Raw genomic sequence first — 27,068 nt, forward strand, 5'->3', positions numbered from 1 at the left:
ATATATATATATATATCATGTTTTTACCTCACTTTGGTCTGCCCTGTTTGTATGGATCCTCTACATACGTGAAACTGTCTACATGCTTCTGCCTCTCCAGTGAGCTGCTGTGTGCTTAAGAGATGGATTGGGTTGGAAACTTAAATCTGCACTGGAGACCTTAAAGAGGGCTGGCTATTCTCCTACCTCACAGGGTCTGACCGACACTCATCAAGCAGCACGCAGCTTGGTTGTATTTAAATGTAACCTGTTGACACCTAACCAATAACTGATAGAGACTCTGGTAATGCTCTGCCTGTTGGGGGCTCATACCTTTAAGGATATGGATTTGAATGCCAGTTCTGACTTTGTAGAATTTGCATATTTTTCCCAAGGGACGTACTCAATGCTGGAAGTGGGCCGGTACTCATTGGTACGCAGTACAAGCACCACTTTGTTTTTCCCTTCAGAGTACTGGCACCTCTCGGTATCTGCTGGCACTGAATAACAAGGGGAGTTCCGGCCCCTGGTACTGAATAACAAGGGGAGTACCGGCACCTGGCTGGGAATTTGAGAAGGGGGCTCCGTTCTATACTTCCTACAACATATACCTTTTGAAGCCTCCTATAAACAGTACCTCTGAGCCAACATCTGTATTATATGTCAATTTAATATTAAATTGCATAACCATTAATTTTGCTGAATACACCCCTTTGCACCATAATCTATGATACAAAAATGCATTAAATGCACAAATTTATAGCGATATAGACACTGCATTCTATTATGTATGAGAATTTGCTTTTGCTCTCTTGCCAAGTTACGTAAAACCATTTTGTCATACGGTTGTGTGTGTTATTTTAACAGTATGGCATGTTTTGGTACGTAGGTCATGCATTCGGCAGTATATATGCAGGGGTGGAACTTAAGAATTTTTGCTGCTGGCTAACTGGGCTAGTTCAGCAACACATGTTCTCTCAAGCCCACAGTGTACAATATAATTTTCAAGCATAGAGCAACCAAAAACCATCACATCTTACAGTAATAAATTACCATGTAGAAAGTTACTTTCATTACATAATTTACTAATTTCAATAAATAACTTGGTCGGTACGTAGCCAATGTCCACTAGTCACCCAGCCATGCAGAAATGTTTGGGTTTTCGCATCCTCGTGTGCGTTATATCTGGTTAGCTTGTTGATTCCCTTTGAATGTTAGCGTGACCTGCTCGGGTCTTACCGGAGAGGGTGAAATGAATGGTTTGCTGAATAGATAACTATCGTCTATAACTCTGTGTTGCTTTGTCATACGGTCTTCTTAGAATAACACTTCTGATGTTTTCCGTTGCGGGGGCAGTTTCGGTAATCGAATGCACAAGTACTTACAGTACTTGTGGGATGGAAACTGGCAATTCCTGCACTGCGAACTCCAGTGTTAAGCCATATATGATGAAAATTTAAGGTTAGTTCCAATGGGTTCAGTCTCAGTTGTGAACCTCCTATGGCAGCATGGCACAAGGTCATCATCTTATGAAACAAGGGCTGATGCCACCTAACGTGAGACAAAGTAACATATTCACTATTCAACTGTAAACTGTTCAGTAATCTGTTCACTGTAGCTTAGCTATATACAGTTCAAGTTTGTAGCTGAAATGTGACTTTATCTGTTGCCTGCAGTAAAGTTGATGGGCAGTTTGATACTGATACGTGGGCTTTTCAGCAGAAGGAAGCTGGTTGCTTTCATTTCCTTAAAATCCAGGCAGATTATCGTATATTTTTCAGTGTCACCCCTATCGCAAAGATAACTGCAGTTTTATTTTCATAAATACACATTTCAGTCTAGCTCATAAATTCAGCTGTTGGGGAAATAGGTCTCAAAGAAGTGTAATATGTTTGACGACGCCTACAGATGTGCACACAGGTCTTGATGGAAGCCCCCAAAAACTGCTATGCAGATGTTAGCAGGGGTGACGCTCATCCCACTATAATCCTGCTGCATCACCAGCCGCCATTGTGGTTCGGCGGGGCAGGTAACTCCGACGCCAACCAACCCAGAAATAGCCCTCTTCTTAACTTTTCACTCCCATAATTAAAAAGTGCTTGCTTTGCCCAGAAGAATGTGCTCCAGCACTATGTTTGGATTCCTCCCCCCAACTAAGTTCTCACTTTTATTAGGATTCTTCGGACTGGGCCCGAAATGACCCCACCTATCCTGAGAGCTATACTAGCACCGGGCCCCATGAAGTTTAAGTCCATTCTACAGACTGACATGCCTCATGCAGCCAAGACCTCCATTAGTGTTTATTATAAGAACTGATTCGCTCCAATCAGATCACTGGATATCAAGCATGATACGGTCAGAGGTCAACCTGTATCAGCCACAGCAACGTATGCATGAATGAAAAGTGAAGATAAATGGAGTAGGTGTGTGGTCTCCACGTTCCCTGTTCTCAGTGTAAATATTTAAGAAGTCCAGCATCTCCGAAGAATGGCTGAACGCGTTCATCTCTGCGAGATGCTACCTGGCATCAAGGCCTGAGAAATGGTGTCTACTCGGGATGAGTTAACTGCAGGTAATATTTAAAAACACATGGAAGAAACTTGCAGTTGGGAAACTAAAGTCTGTCAAATAGCCAACATCACACAAATACTCACATTAAGCTTTGTGGTCTCATGGTCTAATAATAATGTATGATCTGATAATAATTATAGGATGTGAATGAGCTAATCCGTGACTTCACAGGGCCCACATTGGCCCTGAAAACTCATTCTGGTATTTCTGCTCGGGCTCTGGTCCAGTGCTCAAGTTTAAAGGGCTGTCACAGAGCTGAGTACGAAGTCCATGGCGAAAGGAGCAGTCGCTGTACAGTCTGGCCGCCCTCCAGCCTCGCCGCTAACGGCCAGTAGCCCTCTGTGTGGCAGCTTGTTACCAGGTACAGATTGATTTATTAAAAAAAAAAAAAAAAAAAAAAACACACAAAGGAAAACAAGGGTGTGAAGGAAATCCAGGAGGACTGAAATGCCGCGTGGCAGGGGAGGGAGCCCGTCACTGCCTTTCTGAGGACGTCAGGGCCGTGGTGAGTCGATCGGGGACAGGCGCCGGTACCCCGGCTGAGTAAGGGACGTGAGTTGGTGTGTGGGGGGATAGAGGAGCCTGGCGCGGCGTGGCAGTGCCGCATTGAGGCCTGTGCCAGTCGACGTGAGAGGAGCCCTAGAAGAGCGAGCGAGAGAGGGAGCGAGTGGCCTCACCGGGAAGGCAGGGGACACCTGGACAGGGCAGCCACCCGATTCCGTTCGTCCCCCTGGCTGCCGTCTCTCGCCAATGTCCCTGAACGGTCAGAGGAAGATCAGGTACGTCAATGTCTTGCTCACGTTCCACACCATTACTGCGGCAGACGTGTCAGGCTGGGTTACGGCGTGCTGAAGCATCACAGCGTAACGCATCAAGATCCCACACGTATACATGTGAACGCTGTGCCTTTACTTGCATGCACACATGTGCGCAGAGGGAAAGCGTTTCCCCACAGTGGTTCAGCGTATCTCTGCCTGTGCACATTTTATATCTCGGTCTGCAAGTTAACCTTTAACATCGGGGATGTTTAAGCGTGCTGCCAAAATTCTTCGCATTTTTATTGAAAAAGGGGTGTTTTGGTGCTTCGACAAATTGGCAAAGACTTTGCTTCTGCAAATACTTGGGGGGAAAAAAAAACATTTCATGACTGTCGTCCTTGAGCATTTTGACCAAATAAGAAGGGCTGCACCGTGTTTTGTTACCATGCTATGGTAAAATAAAATTGATGTTATCCTTATACATGTCTTTATTTCATAGTTTAAGTAGGAAATAAAGTATATACATTTGCGTATTAAAGTACAGTATACAAATACCACAATGTGGGGTTCTTAATAGGTTATTTAATGGAAAAAACTTTAAGCTGGCAGTGAATGTTAACAGTTCAGTAAGTGTAGTAGCCTTGAGAAAACTGCTTTGTGAAACCGCACACTGTGTGAGTTACATTAGATTAATGCGTGAGCTAAAGCACTAAAATAAACTAGAATAAAATGGTTGTGCTGAGCCAAGGTGACTCCGGTGAGTCCATGAGTTGCAGACGGGGGTCTGGATCTAGGCTGGATCCTTTTATGCTTCTTAACCAGCTGCTGTCAACGGAGAGGGAAGACATTAGTCATGCGTGCCTTTGTTTATCTGCCTCTATATCTAATTCTCCGTCTGCTGGGTCCATCTCAGCAGCCACGGTAAACAGCCACATTGGGCAGGTTCTCCACACTCTTCTCCCACCCTGTGCTTTGCACCTCTGTTAATTCTTCGAGAAATGCCTGGTACCCATTTTTGTGTAACTTCCTTTGCGTGGCTGTTTAACATAATTTGTGTCACAACAACAAGAAATATCATTGCCGTCAGAAACAGACTGATATAGCAAATAATTTCCACCCAGACTACAGAACATTACAATAAGGGATTGTGTATGGCCATAGTTTTATATAAAATACTTTTCATGAAGGCAAATATATAAAGTGATTGAAATGCTTTTTACTCACTTGTTGGCTAATTCAAGGTCAGCTGCAGAATGTTCGGGACTCAAGCTCTTTGAGCTAAACTTAATACTTAAAGATCAAAGGATCAAGACAAACCCACGAAATGAGACTGAGATGTCTGGTCACATGTTCTGAGAGGGACCCATCTCAGCAATCAAGATAACAGTCCTGCCAGGGTTGGCCTTGTCATAATAATGACATCACCTTTGCCCCCCTCCATTCGCCTCCTGCTAAAGTAAGACAGCTCACTGCTCACTGTAACGGCGTAACTCGCCAGTGGATTTCTTGCAGTGCTGGCCGTCACTGCATGCTTTATGACTGCAGAGAGAAGATTTCAGGTTCAGGTCTTCCCACCTCTTGCTATGGAGCAAAGACAAACGTGAGCAGGGTGAGCAGACTTGGGGGGGGGGGGGGGGGGGATTGGAAACATCCCACCTTAGGGGGGCAGATGAGGGGCAGCTGGGAGGATAAGGTTGCTAGCCAGTGTTTGGGTGGTATTACGTAACACTGTATGTGTGTGTGTTTCTGTGTGTGTGTGTGTGTGCGGGGGTGGGGGGGGGGCACCCCAGTTATAGTTATAAAAAAATAGCTGACTGGGGTGCAGGTGGGTAGGAGGGAAAAATATGCTGAGTGCGAATAGACAGTAGTGGTGAAATTTGGGGTACGCATCATCTGCGGGAGACTATCAGTCTGCGGGAGACTATCAGTCTGCGGGAGACTATCAGTCTGCGGGAGACTCCTGGTATTGTCTAATGCAATTCTACAGTTTTTTAAAGGTGGGTGGGGCATAAGAGGGGCATTAGTTTCTGAAGAAGGGTCAACCTTGTCTTTAGCCAATGTTGTGTTTTAAATCTTTGAGTGACAGGGGCCAGGGCACTCTGGGAACCAGTCAGCTTTTAACTGGGGCCAGTGCCCCTGTGGCCCCGCCCCTGTACAGTATATAGCTTAATGATTAACATGTTTCCATCAAGGGTTTCAGCAGAATTAACAATCAGAAGTGAGGTGGGGGGGTCTGTTGCTGTTTTGCGGGCCTCCATTTTATGATGCGCCACTATCGTGAAAATGGAAAAGGAGGGTGGGAACGACGCAGGAATGGAGAGGCATGCAACGTGAGGAGAGAGCCCTCTGGCCTGACAAGCACATAGGGGAGACCCCGTGACTTTGCACATGGACGGTTATCCCCAAAATGGCTGAAGTCTCAGTACGTATTGCTGATATGACCCAGAAAGACAATAGCACTAAATTCACTTGTCCTACTCCAGGTCACGGGGGGTCCTGAGCCTTTCCTGGTAGCTAAAGGCACAAGGCAGGGAACAACCCAGGATGGGGTGCCAACCCATCACAGGGCACAAGGCAGGGAACAACCCAGGATGGGGCACCAGCCCATCACAGGGTACAAGGCAGGGAACAACCCAGGATGGGGTGCCAACCCATCACAGGGCACAAGGCAGGGAACAACCCAGGATGGGGCGCCAACCCATCACAGGGCACAAGGCAGGGAACAACCCAGGATGGGGCACCAGCCCATCACAGGGTACAAGGCAGGGAACAACCCAGGATGGGGTGCCAACCCATCACAGGGCACAAGGCAGGGAACAACCCAGGATGGGGCACCAGCCCATCACAGGGTACAAGGCAGGGAACAACCCAGGATGGGGTGCCAACCCATCACAGGGCACAAGGCAGGGAACAACCCAGGATGGGGCGCCAACCCATCACAGGGCACAAGGCAGGGAACAACCCAGGATGGGGCACCAGCCCATCACAGGGTACAAGGCAGGGAACAACCCAGGATGGGGCACCAGCCCATCACAGGGTACAAGGCAGGGAACAATCCAGGATGGGGCACCAGTCCATCACAGGGCACAAGGCAGGGAACAACCCAGGATGGGGCACCAGCCCATCACAGGGTACAAGGCAGGGAACAACCCAGGATGGGGTGCCAACCCATCACAGGGCACAAGGCAGGGAACAACCCAGGATGGGGCGCCAACCCATCACAGGGCACAAGGCAGGGAACAACCCAGGATGGGGCACCAGCCCATCACAGGGTACAAGGCAGGGAACAACCCAGGATGGGGCACCAGCCCATCACAGGGTACAAGGCAGGGAACAACCCAGGATGGGGCACCAGCCCATCACAGGGTACAAGGCAGGGAACAACCCAGGATGGGGCACCAGCCCATCACAGGGTACAAGGCAGGGAACAATCCAGGATGGGGCACCAGTCCATCACAGGGCACAAGGCAGGGAACAACCCAGGATGGGGCGCCAACCCATAACAGGGCACAAGACAGGGAACAACACAGGACAAGTTTAAAACTTTCTGAATTACATTACATCATCATCACAACACTATAGGTGAGAATCCAAGCTGGTGATGGCATGTGTTGCATTATGGGTGAGTTCCAGCAGTAAACCTGGAATAGTATGAATAGTATTCATCTGTGTCTCCATATGTATCAAGCTACGCTGCATTTGCGGAACTACTCCCATCATCTTAAGGATTTACTCAAAAGATTAATTATATATATTTTTTATCGTCATTTGAACTGCTACCAGATAACTAAAGTGTTAACCGCGTATAGAGGAATCATTGGCAATAAGCATGGAACCTTTAATAATTTATGTGTTGTAGTGCTGTTGTTTATATAATGGAAAAATACACCAGGCATCCAACTGCAAGTTTCTTCTGGGTGAGTCAGTTTTTATTTTACTAGCTAGTTACAAATTGCTTGGAATTCACTGAGGCATGTCTTATGTTCCGTTTTATTACCTGGCCGCATTTCCATTCACACCTGAAAATATTTGTGTAGTGGGAAGTTAAGCATGTATACGGTCCCACGAGGGAGCAGACAAAATGCGGTTATAAATGAGAATTCAATCGACTATTTGAGATCGATTATTTAGAGCTCGCACATTGAGTTTGATGGGTAACTGACAGTTAATTTTAACAGTTGCTGGTATCATTTAAATGGTAATTTAAGCAATCATTTAAATACCAATTTAAATTATCATTTAAATAAACAATTTACATGACAATTTAACTATAATTTAAATAGTCATTTAAATAGCATTTATAAATAATCGATTATATTACAATTTAAAAAAATATTTAAATGACATTTATTTATCGAATATTGTCACGAAACACTCTACATATTTAAATGGTTTTTAATTGGGATTTTTAAGTTGCATCGGAGTCCATGTAGATGCAAATGTAACAGGAGACAAAACATCGGTGGTCATTATTTAAAACCGATTTGCAAATATAAGTAAAGTGCAAAACGGGAAGGTGAGTCGCTCCGGTCTGCGAACGCCGCCCGTCTAACTGTAGGCGCTTATTATAATCGACGTATGGGCGGGTGCCAGGGCAGACCCTGACTCATCTGCAGGGCTGAAATTACAGACGCACACGCCTAAGCCCAGACGAACGAGCAATGGCTAGTTTTGATGAAGTTTTTAATGAGTACCTTAGGACACGTGTTTAGCTCTTATGTGCTTATGGCGCGTGTTGTGTAGAAATTTCTAAAGGGACCGGTGCGGTGTTTATTCGTACCCCTGTAAAGGTCTAGGTCACCGGGGCATTTAATTTCGCTGTTATTGTGCGTTTTACATGGAGAGTTTTTTCTCTCTGTATGTACAGGCATTAGCGATCGAGTAAATATTTGCGTATGGTCAATAACGGAGAACACATTCTATATGCTCCTAGCCAAAAAGTGTACTTGTTCATGTGTAACAACATTTACATAAACAAACAATCCTCTTTAAAGAGCAGTGTTTTGTTCTCTCATGTTGCTATTATTGTGAGGCTTGTGCAGTTTCGCTCTTTTCTGACCGGCCGTCATTAATGTTACCGGCCTCTCAGCTGCCCTGATTTTAACTGACTCCCCCTGCTGTTTCAGAAGATCGCCGTGGACCTGAGGTGTTTTGATGGGCAGAAGTGAGACATATTACTGAGAAGTAAGAATGAACTACGGCTGACCTCAGGCGGTGAAATTGCATAGCTTCTTGTTGACTGGATTGTTCCACAGCACGCTGATGAATGTTGTATTTAAACTGATCATGCTGACAGCCCTTGACCTGAGGTACTGAGATGGACTGTTGCTTGTATGTTGCAATTCTAGGGGTCACAGCCCATCCAATCAGCAATTGGGAAATCTCTGACAGCAGAGCACCAGCCTCTTAGTACGTGTTGTAACAGTTCTGCTATCGCTAAAATAGACACAGTTTGACCTACGACTAGACTGGTATTATACCTGCAAATGTTAAAAACAGATTATTTGCTTCAGCTCTGTCTCTTTAAGTCGGAATACGATTAGGTCACCTCCTAACCGCTGCTGTAAATTTAAACTTAACTATATGATTATATCAGTTTTATTTATAACTTGCAATGTATAATTTGGCGTTCTTGACTGAATATACATTATGGTAACTGTGCCAGGCGAATCCCTCCCCCCCCCCCCCCCCCCCCCCCCCCTTGTGTGTTAAGAGTTTTCTCTCTGGGAAAAGATGTGGAAAAAAAAATAATCCCCATCCCTGTCTTGTGACCTTGTATAAAAAAAAATCTCGATGTAATATAATGCACTGGAAAAGTAAGCACATGAGTTGTAGTGCATTTGAATGCCAAGGATGTGGTTCGCCAGAGTGATTGTTACTGCTGTCAGAACAGAGTATATTCTGTTCAGGAAGACAAAGAGTAACCATTAGGGGTCTGAGGGGGCCTGATGGGATTTGTTTTTAGTAGCCTTCTGCTCAGACAATGGGGGGGGACTCAGTGGGACTCAAGTACTTAGGAGTGTAAAAATAACAAATCTTTGTTGTAGCAGGACAATTTGCTCAAATTCCACCAGCACACAAGTGAAATACGCTCTTGCTGCTTGTTATTAGCTAATGGAAAGAATCTCTGCCTGAAGGCTGGGTCGTGCTGTATGGGAAGGCCTGAAATCATCCGAGAGGCTTATGAGTGCAAGAAGGTAAGCGGGGAGCTGGGGTGACATGCCAGGTAAAGATGAAGATTGTGACAAGCTAGATAGACAAGGGTGCAGAAGTGAACACAGGATGACTAAATTACCAATATATTTTAAAGGATACTTTAGCCACTTTAGTCAGTTCTAGTTTTCGTCTGTTTTCTATATTGTATTGGCATCTTTAGTCAGCTCTAGTAGGCTCATTTTAATATACTCTATGCTGCATTGGTTTACTGTAGTCTGTTCTAGTGGTCTAATTTTAACTTTTCATACTATATTGTTTGATATATGTCTTATTTTAACTGCCTTTCAGGGCCGTTAGTAGGAAATGAGGTATTAGGAACTTTCTGGTGAGGTTATTTGTTTAGTTGTATGTACATTTAGATATGATCAAATCTGATAATGGTTTGAAGTGGAATAAATGTTTTGTTTGTATTGTGTCTATGTTTCTCTCTCTCTCTCTCTCTCTCTCCTCTCTCTCTCTCTCTCTCTCTGTGTATGTGTGTGAGATCCAGGTCTACATTACATTGTGGGGACCAAATGATAACCTGTTTATGTTTATATTGTGCGGATCATTTTTTCAGTCCCTACAAGGTGAAATTCAATTTTATAAAAATTTGATGCAATCAGTATACTATTGTCAAAAGTCTTGTATTTTGTTTGGTTACTTAAGGTTCAGGTTCAGGCTGGTTAGGGTTTCAGGGTGTCATTGTCGCGATTGGGATGTTTGAGTACAGGTCTGTGTCTGTGTGTTTCTGCGTGTGGCTGTGTGTGTGTCTCTGTGTTTCTGCGTGTGGCTGTGTGTGTGTGTCTGTGTTTCTGTGTGTGTCTCTGTTTCTGTGTGTGTGTGTGTCTCTGTGTTTCTGTGTGTGTGTGTGTCTCTGTGTTTCCGTGTGTGTGTGTGTGCGTGTCTCTGTTTCTGCGTGTGGCTGTGTGTGTGTCTCTGTGTTTCTGTGTGTGTCTCTGTTTCTGTGTGTGTCTCTGTGTTTCTGTGTGTGTGTGTGTGTGTCTCTGTGTTTCTGTGTGTGTGTGTGTGTGTGTGTCTCTGTTTCTGCGTGTGGCTGTGTGTGTGTGTGTGTGTCTCTGTGTTTCTGCGTGTGTGTGTGCGTCTCTGTTTCTGCGTGTGGCTGTGTGTGTCTGCTATCTCCGCTCCCTGGGAGGTATTCTGGCACTTTCTTGCATGCCTCACTGTGGATCCCACATGGCAGTGACCCAGGAAGCCTGCACAGACTCGGACATTTCCGTCAGCGTGCTAGAGTCCCACTTTCATGGCCGTCATGCTCTTCTGGCTCTGTTTAGCAGGAATTGCAGTGCATTTTAAGCCTGCGTGTCACTAATGTCCTGTTTGGGTTAAAGACAAAGGCTGTCAGAGTGAACAAGCATCTGCTTGTGAATTCTTGTTTAATAACTAAAATTTACCCATGTATGTATAATGACTACAGGTAAAAAGTTAAGCAGCTGACAGCCAGGTCTGTATTCTGTAATATTCCAACACTTTAGAAGGGGACCTATAATTCTTACAGAGAACCAGAAATATTATTAAAAGGAAAAATTAGGCATTCAGGCATTCACTCCATCCATCCATCCATCCATCCATCTTCTGTCTGCTTAGAAACACCAGGCAAATGCCTTCCTGCATAGGATTCTAGATCACTGCAGGATACTGACATACACACAGACACTCACATAATCATTCACTGCAATTAATTTCAAGGCACCAGTTAACCTAACTGCATGTCTTTGGACTGCAGCAGGGAATCCGTGTGTCATAAGGAGAGCATGCAACTCCAGACACACACAGCAGGACTGGAAATCCCTGAATGTTATGTAGCATTTCTGGTCCTTGATCGGTCTGAATAACTTCTTGCTTTTTTGGAAGTTGCGTACCTGGACATTCACTGGAAGCCCACCCTAGCTGCATTTATGTTTAGTCGACTCCTTGACCGTGTGTTTGTAATGTGCTATTTGCCTCACTTATATGTCGCTTTGAATGAAAGGTTCTGCTAAATATGTAAATTTAAGGAAACTCGTTACACAGGAAGTGTAGTGTGGCTGATCCAATGTGCCTTCCTAAGGCATGATTGTGAAACACTGGCAGGATGTTTTGAGAAGCCATCATCGCACGGCTGTCCCGGGCAGCCAGATACAGGCCCCGCCCCCGTATGGATCGGACCCACGGACTTGGCTCATATGGAGCTGGCCGTCCTGCCGCGCTGCAGAGAAGCTTATCAATCTGGCTCCGGCAATTCCGATTCACTTCGGTTCCAGAGATAACCGACAGCGTCTTGGAGTCTGCACTCCCTCAAGGAGATGTGCCCAGGCCTCAGATAAACCTTTCAGCTCTGTGGAGGGGTGGGCGGTGCATCAGTGGGGGGGAGGGGGGGAGTATTACTTGAAATTTAACCTCAACATCTATATCCACCTCAGTAGACTTTCCTGTGCTGTGTATATAGGGTTAAGGGCATTGTGTTTTAATATGTAAGATTAATATTAACTTTATTTCAGGGGGAAGTTCTGAAATATATCCAATTACCCTACATGACAAATGTATTTACTGTATGACATGATTTTAATGGAGAACAGACTAATGAACCAGACAGGTGAGTTTGTGGTCAGGTGATACCAATCTGTCTATGTTCGCGGGGGGTGACCAATGAAGACACTTTATTAACTGAAGACAAATGGTACATGCAGAACATCCAATACCATATCTATCAAAAGCATACTCTTAAGTAAAAAAATTAATGGCACAACAGGTCTTACACCTAGCTTATCACTCTGTCTGTGCCTTTATGTATATTTATACATTAAATGAAATATCCCATTTACAGGGCATTAGGCTGCCGTGCCTGTAAGCGGAAGGACATTGGTTCAAATGTCTGGGTCAGAAGCATAACTTCACGTTTGGGCCCTTGAGCGAGGCCCTTACTTGCTTCAGGGACTGTCTGACCCTCCTTTCTCCTACTGCAAGCTGGGAGGGAGCAAAAACACGGACTGTCTGTGGGTCCCTGAGGACCGGATTGGGAAACACTGAGTTCAAATCTGACAGCAGGACAGAGATATGAAAAGTGTACCTTATGGAAGCAGTCCTTTGTGTTTCCAAACTCAGAGTCCTGTTTGACATATGGCATGTAATTCAGCAACCAGTGTCTCTCCACAACTTTATCTCAGTCCCGCCCATACCGGCCTCTATGTCATCGACCAGCCTTTCCTTTGATGTAATCTACACAAGGGTTTTACACAAATAAATAAAACGGTAAAATGCACTCTAACCACACGGTCTGTGACACTCTTTGTTCAGGCCCCAAAATCATGTAGAGGATGCAAGCCTGATGTTTCTGTTCAGGCAGAATTTCAGTAAGAGAAAAGAAATATTTTCTGCCCAGTTGACTTCTGTATATTTACAAATATTTACAGTTTTGATTACAGTTTATTTACATGGAAATGCAAATGTAAACAGAGATCCTTCTCCCTGAGCTCCCGTAGCCTGCCGTCCTTGTCAGAGAAGCTATTTTTAATCATTGTTTTGCTTCTATTAGAATGAAGGGGTGACTCAGAGAGGGAGGCATTTCCAAGGCTGAAGGAGAGGCTCATCAGCCGGGAAGTGGGTCACCGTGCGCTCCAGCGGACATCGGCCTTCCCTTTGCGGGTGGCACCGCTTACCTCGCGGGGAGGACCGTGGAGTAAGCGACAGGGAGCTGCCAGGAGGTGACCGCGCCGTCACTGACGCCCTACGGACGCATCTCTGCTTTTCGAGCCAGAGCCATGAACTTCCATGCCAGGAGGGTCACCCTGCCTGTAATCACGCCAATCACCCTCCAGAAGCGGGTAAGGGCGTCCTCCTGTCCTCTCCGCTGCCTCTCGCCGTTTTTAATCATCAGCGTCTCATATCGCTCTGAAAGCACACAGGCAAACAGCACAATCAAAACTTTAGCAGTTTCCGGTAATCGCTCCTTACCTCTTCACACCGATTACCTAGATTTCTTCCATTGTTTAAATGGCAAATGAAAGACAAACATTTCTTCCTTGCTCTTTGATATTCGTGCTTTTCTTGGCACTAGAGTGTTGTGAATGAGTTAATATATTTTAAATATAAGCACATAAAGTCACAGTTATGGCCTGATGTAGTAAAGATATCACTGAGGTGTGTGGTATTGTTGCCTTTTTTAAAGATGCCCAGCTAGATATTTTGCCAGAGTAATTCAGGTTACCTTAACCTAGGGCATTATGGGAGGGAGGGGATCTGCCGTCCAACCGCGACCTGTATGGACAGAATTTAAAGCTAGTTTACTGTTAGCCAGAAGCCAGTAGCATGGGCCATCTGTATCTGTCCCACATACTTTCTCAGTATCATTATGCTAAGAGCCAAAAAGTGGACTCAGTTATGCTGTAGTCTTGGTGGAGAACAGATTTCAGGCTCCGGGCCAGTTTTTTTTTTTTTTTTTTTTAATTCTTACATGATGGCTGTTAAATGCTGATGCTTTTCATGGCTTAAGAATTCACTCTGTCAGCAGGTTTTACTGTCACTACTACAACGCAACCAAATAAACGGGGAAAAACCTTCCAAAAATCCACACTCATATCCCTAATGAACAACGCAAACTAGTTCATAGGATGAGCAGTTACTGTGACAGGATGGCAGTTATCATCTTTGAGATGAAGCACTTTGATGAATTAAAATTCTAAAAACCTTCTGTGATGAAAGATTAAAAACTGAGGAGCAGCTTTTCATGTTTTTGTGGGATGTTTTGCGGCCCAGCGGGTTCAGGCTGGGATTAGAAGGTTGTGATTTCACTGTTGGGCCTTCGAGCAAAGTCCTTCACCCTGATCTCTCCAGGCCCGGCTCGCTGTTGCTTCAGATAAATGTATCTGCTAAATGATAATATATGATTTTTTCAAACAAGAGAGTGATGCAATATATGTTGCAGCGATTGGATTTTAATTGACCCCAGTGTAAGGTACGGGATGGTGATGAGGTCGGAGAGTACAGGGGGACCTGGACAGGATGTAAGGCTGCTGAGGCGTCTGATACTGGGATCGTTGTGGATGTGGGGAGGATAACGTCTGGGGAACTAACCAATTTGAGTATAAACAGGGTAACTTATTCCGTGAATTAATCCTGGACATGAAGCACTGAATGGTAGTTAAGGGTACAGTATGTTATATGACTACTGTTCTGAAATAGACTGGATTTTAAGGTGCTGTTCCTGTAAGTACAGGAGTAGATTATCCTGAAGTCCATCTGCTGACAAGCTGTAGCTATGTGGAGCCTTATCTCATGGCATAATTATATCTCGTACTCAGTATATGAATTTCAAGCTGATAGCAACCAGTCAAACTCTATTAGCTTCGATGACTTCCTTATTGTTGCTCGGAGTGATGTAGGGATATTATTTTACATATTATTTCTGTTATTACCTCTTGGGCAGATACATGCTATGTACGCGGAGGAAACTCCCGTGAAAGGAAGAAAAATCAATAAACCAGCCTGGAGACATTTGTTGGGTGGATGAAAAGTGAGCTTCTTTTTAGCCTGCTACAGTAAATCTCTGGCACTGATTATGATTGAAATAGCTGCTCATTTACCTCGTTTCTGGATGATGTCACGGCCGGGCGCTCTCATTGGCCGGTGGCTCCTGAAGGGCGCTAACTTTGTCCGGGCTGGAGAGAGCCGTGACCTCATTTTCCGCCGCAAAGGCGAGCTGGCCCGTCCTGTCTGGTGGCTCAGCCTTCAGCTGCACGAGGAGCAAAAGATACAAAAGAAGAGAGAGAGAGAGAGAGAGAGCATGATAGGCAGTCAGACAGTTCATCTTTACGATGCCTGCCTCTCTTACCCCCCTGTCCCACCCCCGCAAACTCCAAGCAGGGCTGACCCCACCGGTGCTGCCTTTACCCCGCCACTTAGCGACCGATTGCAGACTCACGCTGGGCTTTCAGATCGCTGCTGGCCACTGCCGCTGTGAATGGCTGACATTTCTCACTCTTTCATTAGTACAAGTTTTTTTTTTTTTTTTTTAATCTTGCTTGGAGCAAAATCCCATCCTCTACCCTTCTGCTTGAGAAGAGCCGGCAGCTGATTGGCCGACAGCCCCGCGGTGACAGATATCTGCGGAGTCAGGAAATCGCGGGGCTAGAGGAGCACCTCTTCCTAAATACCTCATTTGAGCTGCGCTGCAGTGAGGCAGGCGGGCTGCCCGCCTCCCAGCGAACACGGCGCATGCAGCCTGATGCCTCGTGTGTGTCTGTGTGCAAATCGCCTGATAATGTTGCGCACTCAGCCCTATATGAGCTGCGAAACTAACGCAGATTCACGAGTCAGCAGATGGGTAAGTTACACGCCGCCCCTTGTGCTCCTCTGTCTCTCTCTCATCTGTCTCATCTGCCGGGGAAATCAAAGGGTCCACTGCTGTCTGTCTGTCTTTGGGTGCAAATTTCAAAGCAGCTGTTTCTGCCGCGGCTGAACCTTGGCGTTAGCTGACCCGCTCTGACATCTCGAAGAATGTTCTTCGACTCTGTGAGAACATCAAAGTGTTACTTTTTTCTAGCAAATTGAAATCACAGGGTAAGGGCTGTGTGACAGCCTGCGTGGCGTGAATGCAGATATTCTGCAACGAAGGGGAGGTTTCCTGCTTCCCTATTGTTAAAAATAAAACTGACTGGTTTATGCATGTATGATGCATGGATTACATGAAATGAGGAATTCTGTCCCATTCCATCCAAGTCCATACAAACTATAATCCATGCATTACATGTTACATATATCCATAAACACGCACATATATGTAAGTGGCATTAGACTGAGAGCAGGGACACAGGAGCTGTGGGGGACGGCGGGGGGTGTATCCCCCTTAACATTTGATTTGGCTTCATTCATTAGTTAATATATTTATATTATATATAATTTTGTTTTTTAATTATTACGTTACTCTCTATGCCATTGACTGGGAGAAAAATTTAGTCAAAACTAAAGCTAAATGTCCTTGTGTGCAAGGGCATAACTTTGGGCTAAAGTTAGACTTAAGGTTAGGCTAAGGGTTAGGCTTAGGCTTAGGGTTAGCCTACCCCCTCACCCCCTCCATAATTTATGTCCATGCTTGTGTGTATATGCTTGCAAATGTGTTGCAGGTAAGGGTGTAGGCTTTGTTTCAGCACCGGTAGAGACCAAATCCCCCCCCCCCCCCCCCCAAACACACCTGGTACTCCCATAATTTCGGCAGGGAGCTATTCCTGCTGTCCATACCCAAATATATGTCCTTGATTGTAGGTCATCAAAGTCTTCAGTGACGATAACACGAGTCGAGTGCTGGAGGTCCCCACTGATGTTACCGCCAGAGACGTCTGCCAGCTGTTTGTGCTGAAGAAGCAGTACGTCGATGACCACAGCTGGACGCTGTCTGAGCAGCTGGCTCACTTGGGCATAGGTAGGGAATGTAAGCCCGGCCTCCTCAGGCATGTGCATGACAGCTATGATGAGGAAAACAATCAGCAAACTCCTATGAAGAAACTCCTACTAAGGAAAGGTTGATCAAGGCTGATGAGGTGAATCTGAATCACTACTGAAAGCCTTTAGACCAGCAGCTCAAACCATTTACTAGGGTGGTCTGATCTGGAGGTAAACGAATGAGAACACAGTATTTAAACAAATTTGTGTTCATTTTTTTGTGGGGCAGAAGAACACTTTAAGGGGTCCTAAAGCCCCCCAAACCAGCGCTGTAACACCCCTGCGTTGGACTGTTTAGCATTACTAAATGTGTTTTTTTTAACCCTTTTGTGTGAGTGAATGGTGTGTGAGTGTGTGTGTGTGTGTGTGTGTGTGTGTGTGTGTGTGTGTGTGTGTGTGTGTGTGTGTGTGGACCCTGTGATGGGTTGGCGCCCCATCCTGGGTTGTTCTCTGCCTTCCACCTGTAGCCTCCAGTTTAGGCTCCGGACCCCCCGCCACCCTGAATAAGACAAGCGATTACAGAAAATGGATGTATGGATGGATGGATTTGCCTGGGAATATAACATTAGTAATGTCTGTAGCAGTGTAATTAGTACCAGTACTAAGGAAATGTAGTACCGAACAGCCTTCTAAAATACAGTATTGCAGTACCTTTTCAGTAACGATAGTTATGCTATCGTTGCTATAACACTAATCACAAGGTACGGGCAGGTTGGAAAGTGCAGATCCACTCCAGTATGTCCTCCCAGTTGAGGGACATTCTATCCACAGATAATGTTGGCTGTGCTGCGTAGCTTTAAAGCCGCAGGGAACTTATGTAGGAACACGCTAAAGAACGATTAAAATTAATGGTTTGAGGCCCATTATACGAGATTAGCAGAGACTGTTTGTAACAGCTTATCTTGTACACTCATCATGTATAAACAACAGATGGTTTATGGCTCTTTCAGACGTTTATTAATCTTTACAGAACTCGTGACAAGCTGAATAAACACGTAGGTTGTTTGCGCATGGTGTATCAGGTCATCTATATCACGATATCTTTTAATGGATGAGTATCAGTATTAATCGTGCCATTACTAATTACATGTTTTAAAATAATTGTAAGTAGTAGTTCACATTATTTGCAGTGCAGGACAATATTTGTAGTTCTGTTAAAGTTTAAAGTTTTTAAATCTTTCCTGAAGCACTCCTGTAACATACGATGGTAAACACCAGAGGTGGAGATTTCATGTTGAGAAAGTACAAATCCAGTCCAGGATTTTGTTTCAACCAACCAGTTGAGTACTATGTGACTTGTGACTCTTTAGGCACAACTGGTTGGTTGAAACAAAATCCTGATCTGGATTTGTACTCTCTGGACCTGAAATCTTCACCTCTGCTAAACATTGAGCCGAACACTATAGGTTTCTACTGCTTTTGTGACACATAACTAACAAATTAGTAGTCACATGTCTTGAACTAGACATACAGAATTCTCCAGCTACTTATAGCTAGGGCAAATGAGGGCTCCATGATTTTAGAGGAAGTTTTTGGTTGTACTTTCTCTGATTGCTAGATAGGCCTATCTACATTATATATGGGTCTTTAAATACATGTTTAAGATACTGTGACATGCACATTAATTATTGATGTATTTTATCATAATATTGTGTTTAAAGGTTGTCATGCAGCTGTACTCCGGACAGAGAGACGCTCGTGTTTTTGTTGATGCCCCAAGCTTTCGGCATTGTTTTTTTCCTCCAGAATTGTAGCATCTACAGTTTGAGTATTTTGACAATTCCAGAGATACCCTGGCTTTATATCGGCATTTCTCTGATCCCCAGAACGAATCATCGAGGACCATGAGTCAATGATGGAAGTCCAGTCCAGTTGGAGTGTGGATAGCAGCAGGTTTTGTTTCAGAAAGCATCATGCCAAGTATGAGTTTTTCAAGAAACCCCTGGTAAGAGCCAGATTCTTCTGTGAAGTACTGCGAGTCCTTAAATTTAAAGTTATGTAGAAACTGCCGTAACAAATAATGATCCAGGACAGGTATCTTGGATTGTATATTGGATTTTATATAATAAATATTAAATGACTGAATATTTATTAGCAATATCAATTCAGCACGTAGCCCTCGTTTACAGCTTGCATCCACGCTGAGATCTGCATATCCTGTTCGCTTCTTGCTATGCACTTTAGGCTAAAAAGCCCCCCCCCCGTTTATGAAGCAGTTGAGTGGGTATTTTTTGGTATTGTGATATTGTGTGCTTTCATTTCTGCTGGTACTGAAGCTGATGTCTACAGACTGATATATTTTATTTGGGAAGCCGTACTGTAACGAACAACCTAACTGTGAGTGTGATGCTTGTCACTTCAAACCCCATTAGGACTTTTTCCCAGAACACATGGTGTTTGTATCAAGTGAGACCAGTGACACAATGGCACATTCTCAGCTGATACAGGTAGCTGGTTTAGCTGACGTTATTCTCGTACGGTTCTTCCTTTTTCTTGCAATCTCATTCAAGCTTTCACTACCAATATGAATAGACTCTCTCCTTGAACAGATGTTCCTCAACTCCAGCATTTGCTCAGAGGTCTGTGGGTACCTCCATGCCAGAGAGCAAGGGAAGAAGTCTTGGAAGAAGTTCTACTTTGTTTTGCGGAGGTCTGGCTTGTACTTTTCCAGTAAAGGGATGTCAAAGGTATGCTGTCGTGATATTTGAGGAGCATCTTATGTTCAAGCTGTTTACCATTTACTACTTCTCGCTTTGGAGAGTCAGGGACCACCTAAGACAACTGAAGAGCAAATTTTCAAAAATAACTCAATTTTTGGTTGTTTTTGAAATGAGACTGCCAATGAAATAATGTCTTCATGTAATCCAGCAGAGAACTGTTGTTAAATTTCCAAAGTTCAATAAGTACACATAATCTTTCTCAGACACATATCCCATGGGCTGAGTCACATTTCTTCATGAACTGATGCTTCCAAAGAAGTAACAGTAAGATAAACTTTGACATTCTGATGCTGGGAAGATTGTTGGGTTGTTAGGTGCGTCGCTGCAGAACTGGTTGGGCTGCATGCTTCTCAGGTCTGTCGGCATGCCGGCATCGGAGCCCTTGACCGCGTTGACATGCACGGCTCATACCTGTGAGACGTGCTACCAGCATGTTCTCCTCACTGCCTTTTGTTGATCAGCCACCCCCCTGTCCTGTACTCCACACCTGCTCGGTAAGGAGAGCGTTGGTGGCGGGGGGATGCGACGATTGCAGCATTTACTGCGCGGTCGTCACGGCGACCCAACAATGGCTGCATTTATTTCCCTCCACTTATGACACACACTTGCCAGGGTCCCCGTTTGTTTGCTTAATCGACGTTCCCTTCATTGTGCTTTGTATCCAGCCCCAAATTTTCACGCTCACTGGTTGGCTCACAGCGTAGCGGATAAGAGATGTTTGAACTAGATACAGATTAGATAGGTGCTGGCCAAGGGTTTCGCAGCCATTCTGTCAGTGTCCGACCGCTGCAGGCTTTTTCCTCATTCCTTCTGCAGCGGCTCAGCTCTTCAGATCGTGTCCCTCTAGCGACTGGCCAGAGCGAGACTGTGGCCGCCAGCGTTATGACAAACCCTCTCCGAGCCTGGATCACCGTGCCGCGTGTGTCATGTTCCGCTGGGACCCGGTGGTCTGTAGCGCCTAACCAGGTGTCCCGGTACCTCGTCCGCGGCTTTACAGATTATCTCGCTCTCCCCCCAAGGAGCCACGGCATCTCCAGTTCGTGGCGGAGTTCGGAGACAGTGACGTGTACACCATGCTGTCGCCAACCAAGATGTACGGCACACCAACCGCCTTCGGGTTCTGCATAAAGGTATTCGAGCTTTATGACTGAGACCGGGATAGATAAACCTGGGATCCAGCCCTAGCCCTAAGGCATGGAGCAGGGGGATTCCCTAGATGGGATGCCAGGTCATAGCAAGACACATATACATGCAGTCATGCATTATGGGCAGTGTAGGGACTCTTAACTGCTTCTGTTTAGACTTCAGGAGGAAACCCCAATATCTGGTGTGATCCCCCTAATTAAGCAATGAACATAAACTTTGTACCATAAATTTACACTATCGTATCGGGGTTTGGGGAGGTGTGCTTAACCGGGTTCGACCTGTGACCATTGGTTTGATCCCCAGCCACAGCCGAATAGCCACATTTCCACTGCCCCCCCCCCCCCCGGAGCAAGGCCTGCAGTCCTTCCCAGAATGCTCTAGGGGTGCCCGATAATTGGCCTGCCCCTAAGCATAACTGTGTGTATGTCTAAAAAAGGAGGGCAGGGTGGGATATGTGAATAGAAGCATTCCAGTGTACTTTTGCAAACTGCAAATAATCATGTAGTTTCTATTTCTAAGAAAGGACTTCAAATTACTTGATAGTTTTGCGACTGCTGTTTGGTATTTATGACTTTATGGAGCCACAAGTGCAGCTGCCAGATGTGTTCATTAGTGATAAGGCCCGAGGCTTGTGAGATATCATGATCGAACCTAATTAGCCGTCGGCATTATCTACACCAACGGGCGCGGTTTTCCCATCATCAGTTTTCTGCTTGGCGTCTTATCATCAGAGGGCCAACACTGGGAAGAGTAAACAAGGAAAAGAAGTGAAAAGGGAGCAGACGGATTTAGCACAGTCGGAGCGTAAGAATGGCGGGAAATGAGATAAACAAAAATATACTCGAAGAATGACGTCATCGCAGTGGGCAGGCGGCATTTTACAGCAGTATGGCTGCATCTGTGCATTTCTCACAATCTGCACAAATGAGTCCTAACTTGCATGTACTGTCTTTCCAGCCTCACAAGTCGGACTCTCCCCGGGACCTGAAGATGCTCTGTGCTGATGACGAGCGCACTAGGACGTGCTGGGTCACAGCGATGCGTCTTTTTAAGGTACGCTGGCCCTCCTTACAGTGAAAGGCCCTTATGTATGCCTCCTGCTGTGCTGGGAATAACTGGGCTGTATCGTAGATTGTGGGTTGAATTCTGAATGCAATGTACATGACCCACCAGCAGAGGTCACTGTTTCCTACAAGTAAATAGGTAGTAAACCGATAAGGCCCAGTTAATGTATTTGATAGAAAGGGATTTGAATGTAAATTTTGCAAACTCACTGCAAACTCTAAACATTGAAATTAATATGAAAAAATGACAAACATTCTGGTTCTGCCACTGGAATGATACAAAATGCTAAAGGAATAGTACAAAATGCTAATTCTATGATTGGAATAAATTTTTGGAATAAATTTAGCATTAACATCAATGTCTGAAACATTTCAATAAACATCATACTTATAACTTTTAAAATATGGTTTGAAATATGCTTATTGATGCATTCCTGATTCCTGATTTCCTGTCAGCATGGGATGCAGCTGTACCAGAATTTCCTGCAGCCTCACCTGAAACAGAAGGCATCACCGGTGGTACGTTTTGCTACGTAAATCAATTGGTTTTTATCGTCATATCATCCATATACAACCTGAGTAGAAATTTTAATTACGGCAGTTAAATGCGCACATGACGAAGAGCACGGACCATTCATGATGAACTTTAATGCTCCCTGTGATTTTGTAGAATTTCATAAATATACATTGACATTTAATTGCTTAAATGATCTGTCCCACTTGTTTGGAATAATCTTGTTTACTTATACAGGTTATCTGCTGGTGTAGGGAGTGTTAGGAAAGTTACTCAGAAAAGTAATGCATTACAGACAGAGGTGGAAAGTTCAGGTCCAGAAAGTACAAATCCAGACCAAGGTTTTGATTCAACCTGCTAGCTGCGTATAAAGAGTCACAGTGACAGAGTACTCAACTGGTTGGTTGAAACTAAACTTTGGTCTGGATTTGAACCTGGTAATGGATTACTTTTGTGAGTAATTTCCCCAACACTGGGTGTAGGTTCATCATCTTGTTCAATGGTATAAAAGCAGGCCCTTACTGGGACAGTTCTCCCTGGTGCCCTCAGGGTTCCTGGGCCCCAGTACATTCAGTGTGCCTGTTTCTCCCAGAGGAGCATCTCGGAGAACTCGCTCGTGGCCATGGACTTCTCCGGACACCAGAGCCGTGTGATCGAGAACCCCTCAGAGGCGCTGTCTGTTGCTGTGGAAGAGGGTTTATCCTGGAAGGTGCACCATCCGTCATAACACCCGAGGTTCATCTCCAGCCAAGGCCATATACAGGGGCGGGGTCATAGGAGCACTGGCCCCAGCTGAAAGCTGATTGGTCCCCAGAGTGCCCCATTCCCCTGTCTCTCACCGATTCAAAACATATCATTGGCTAAAGATAGGATGGGCCTCTCTGTATAAATATCACCCCCTCTTATTCCCCCCCCCCCCATCTTAAAAAGATCCTGTAATTGCCCCTGCCTCTGTACATACCGGCAGAGATACACGGTGTGCGATCACCCAAGAGAGGGTAGGGAAATTCTCGACCAGTGGTCCTGTGAGACTTTTGGTAGCTTCTCTTGAAGTTCAGGTGCAGATGAAAGACTGTCATGGTGTGCACTGCAAATCCCACTACCTGCTCAGAACCTGAGTCTTGACTTTCTGTCACCCCCCCCCCCCCCCCAGAGGAAAAGCTACCACCGGTTGAGTTCCCAAGGAAGTCCCTCTGCTCTCCGCAGGCCTCTGTCCACCATAGGTCAGTAAAACATGTTCCCTCCCCACAGCTCCCAGTAAAGAGCGAGTGATGAAGCCGACATGCTTTTCACCCCAGTAGGCATCCACAGATCTCAGCCCTGGTTCCACAGCAAACTGTCCAGAGATGAGGCCACCCACCTGATTGCCCAGCAGGGTCTCAGTGATGGGTAGGCACAGCATTGTCTGTTGATTTGAACATTTATATTATTAGCTTCCTGCTATTTTTTAAGGCGTCGTGTCGCTCTTGTTCCTATACCTCTTACACTCGCACCTTACATTCACTGGAAGCTTGACTCCTCAACAGCTGTATGTTTGCAATGTGCCGTTCGCCTCACTTGTATGTCACTCTGCACAAATAAACGTAAATAGTAGCTTTATTGGACATTTTTATTGAGCTGTAAAGAACATTGTTTACATTGGGAGACAGCATGCATAACGGCACACAAAGAACACCTTTAACTTTTAATGGCTTCATTAAATTTATGGCAAAAGCAACTACAGAAGGCTGAAATATCAAAGTGTTGCATGCACAACAATTAAACAGTGTTTTTTTTTGTTGCCGTTGGGTTTTGTAATGTATGAATATATGGCACATATCAGATAACAGAAATTCACGATTCCTTTGTCATTCCATCATCCATCTGTCTTCCTGATTCCGTTTCTGGACTGGGTTACCGGGGTGGATTCGGCAATTGAAAAATGTAATAAAGCATGTTTTGGACAGTTTGCATTGTTCTCTTTTCTTTTCAGGGTTTTCCTGGTGAGAGACAGCCAGAGCAATCCCAAGGCATTCGTCCTGTCACTGTGTCACGCACAGCGAATCAAGCACTTTCAGATCCTGCCTGTAAGCACGTTTTTCCTCGCATTCTGTGTCTTTTTGGGCCCAGTACCCCATTACCTCACCCTTCTGTCAGTGTGATATTCACCCGGGCCTCACCATGCATGTTTGCGGCTTGCGGAGCAGGTGGAGAAAGAGGGAGACTCATTCTTCAGCCTGGACGACGGGCAGACTCGCTTCACCGACCTTATTCAGTTGGTAGAGTTCTATCAGCTCAACCGGGGTTCGCTGCCCTGTAAACTGAAGTACCAGTGTGCCAGAGTTGTCCTTTAAGCCAGGACACATGTGCCTTATCGTTCTGAGGGCCACGTTTCACCGGCGTGCTGCCGCTTCGGGCTGCATAAGCGCAAGACTGCACCCAAATAACGTAACCAAAGACCAACCAGCAGCAGGACTCATCAGTGAGTCTCAGTCCTGAAGCTATAGGCTTCTTGAGACCGAATTAACTCTTTGGGACGCGTGTTGAGCATTAGCCATCAGGTAACGTCCGTCCAAGGCCATGGTGAAACAGCTTGAAGAATTCGCTGGAGAAGACGCAGAAGGTTGGAAAGAGGGGTAGGTACACTGGACCAGGAACCTAGGAACTTTCAGCTGGTTCTCTGTAATGGATACAGTTTCGGGTGATTCTCTGCGTTGGTTGCAGCACGGAGGGATGCTAATGGCTGTTTGCACTAGACTCAGTTCCCATCTTGTGAGATGCTTTCCTAGGAACTTCAAACATCGCTGTATAAACAGAAAGTGTTTGCTCCAGCTAAGGGATAACCAGACCTACTGTGTCCAGACTGGCCATGTCTGTTATACCTGCTTGTTTGTTTTTTTGGGTAATCAGGCACTACAGAGGATCATTTCAGCATTAGGGATCATTTCTTTGTCTCCTAATACTTCATTATATATACAGACACTCCTCTACTTACGAATGAGTTGCATTCTGAATGGCTGTTCATAACTTGAAATGTTCGTAAGTCGTTATCCAACATCATTTTAAGGGTATACGCAAGTACAAAGAACTAGGATGCTGGGAGTACGCACGCTACGCTGCTGCGCGGTGGGAGTAGCGGCCGGAAGTCGTACTAGGCGGAATTGGCGCTCAGGAAAAAAAAAATTGATTTTGAGAACAGGAAACGGGAGCCAAAGGAACACAGTTTGAACTTACAGTCCTCTTCGTTCTTATGTCTGAATGTTCGTAAGTTGAAAGTTCGTAAGTAGAGGAGCGTCTGTAATGCATCGTTTAATTTTTCTTGTGCACTCTGATCAGCTCTGCGATGTTCCAGGACCTGGTCTCTGTCGCGTAATGTACATCTCGTGCTGTTCGGGTGTTTTATAAAAATGGCCGTGTCATTGTTTTTTTAGCCAGGGGTGATGAAGTTCAGAACCTGCTATAGAAGCTGTACTATACATGCGATGGAGGGGGGGGGGGGGGGGGGGGGGGGCGTTTAAAGAGGATACTGTGAGGATGATGTAATCAAGGGAGGGTGTTCATACGGCAGCTGAACTGATAACACTGTAAATGCAAAAAAGAACGATGAATGAAAGTCTTGGAAATTATGTAACTTGGGATCTTAGAAATATATATATGATTTTCAGTACTGGGAGGAATTACATTATTATTATTTTTATTATTATTATTTTCAGTAGTAGTAGTAGTAGTAGTAGTAGTAGTCCAGACATTTTAATGTGATATAATTTTTTAATAAATTAATTTTGAAAAGGCAGTGCACTTTTACAGAAATTGATGGGCAAATACTGGATGCAAATATATTTTAAATGTGGGCACTATGTGACAACCTGCAATGATTCCTAAAAATTAGTTTTGATTTGTAGTGTGTGTGTGTGTGTGTGTGTGTGTGTGTGTGTGTGTGTGTGTGTGTGTGTGTGTGTGTGTGTGTGTGTGTGTGTGTTTTGTTTGGTCTGTTTTTAAGTGAAACTATTTTATAAAATGTTTTGCACCCAAAATGTATAGCTCTTGTAGATTTTATAGCTTTTCAACAATTTACAAAGCAATTTTCATTGCACTGTAGTCAAACATTGGTAACAGTTGTTTCCAATGCTGATTTTTAGACATTGACTGTTAATGATTGTCGGGATACAAGATATTTGATGCTGGATTTGTGAAAATCTGATCATACATGCTTTCCTTTCATAATTTGGGAACTGAATATAATCTAAGTGTATGTGTCTGTAAATATAGTTTGTCTTTGTAAAGCTTTACCTGTGCTCTTTATTATCTAAATCTTCATATATTGATCAATACATAATTTTTGTGGTTTTCACAAAAACTTTCAATAAAGAAAAAAAAAATTCTTTCTTAAGAATCCAAAATTGTAGTTCATCTGTCAGATGTGTTGTTAAAATTTGCTTCCAAATATAGACAATAGTGTAAAAACAACTTCCGCTGAGTAATACTTTTTATTCTGTAATGTTTGTGGGAGGATTTCCGGTTAAGAGTACTTCAAAACAGCGGTATACCTCTCCTCCGTCTTCTGTTGGGTACATGCGGCCTCTTTGTACATATATTGATATTAAGCACATTTCTGAAGTGGAAATAGCCAGCGGTCCATTATTACAATCAAAGAAACTAAGGATTTGATACTGAAATAGTGATTCTTTTGATCAGAAATGTTTCA

At 44.7% G+C, this 27,068-nt stretch overlaps 1 protein-coding gene across 5 annotated transcripts; it reads left to right on the forward strand.

Annotated features, from left to right (window-relative positions):
- The first annotated feature begins 48 nt into the window (after nt 1–48).
- On the forward strand, nt 49–26,747 carry LOC125710106 (growth factor receptor-bound protein 14-like). 5 transcript variants are annotated; one of them, XM_048979398.1, is made up of 16 exons: nt 49–3,329; nt 8,435–8,492; nt 9,420–9,505; nt 13,039–13,327; nt 16,764–16,920; nt 18,767–18,885; nt 19,313–19,387; nt 19,490–19,627; nt 20,680–20,790; nt 21,764–21,859; nt 22,327–22,389; nt 22,977–23,093; nt 23,538–23,607; nt 23,683–23,773; nt 24,357–24,450; nt 24,571–26,747. In XM_048979398.1, exons 4-16 carry the CDS (start codon nt 13,265–13,267, stop codon nt 24,715–24,717), a joined length of 1,341 nt encoding a protein of 446 aa, XP_048835355.1. In that variant the 5' UTR covers nt 49–3,329; nt 8,435–8,492; nt 9,420–9,505; nt 13,039–13,264; the 3' UTR covers nt 24,718–26,747. The 5 variants fall into 5 exon arrangements, with proteins under 5 accessions (XP_048835355.1, XP_048835357.1, XP_048835356.1 ...); XM_048979400.1 differs by having other exon boundaries at nt 23,686–23,773; XM_048979399.1 differs by lacking the exons at nt 8,435–8,492; nt 9,420–9,505.
- Nucleotides 26,748–27,068: the final 321 nt, after the last annotated feature.

The sequence above is a fragment of the Brienomyrus brachyistius genome, chromosome 16 (assembly GCF_023856365.1).
Source record: "Brienomyrus brachyistius isolate T26 chromosome 16, BBRACH_0.4, whole genome shotgun sequence".
NCBI lineage: Eukaryota > Metazoa > Chordata > Actinopteri > Osteoglossiformes > Mormyridae > Brienomyrus > Brienomyrus brachyistius.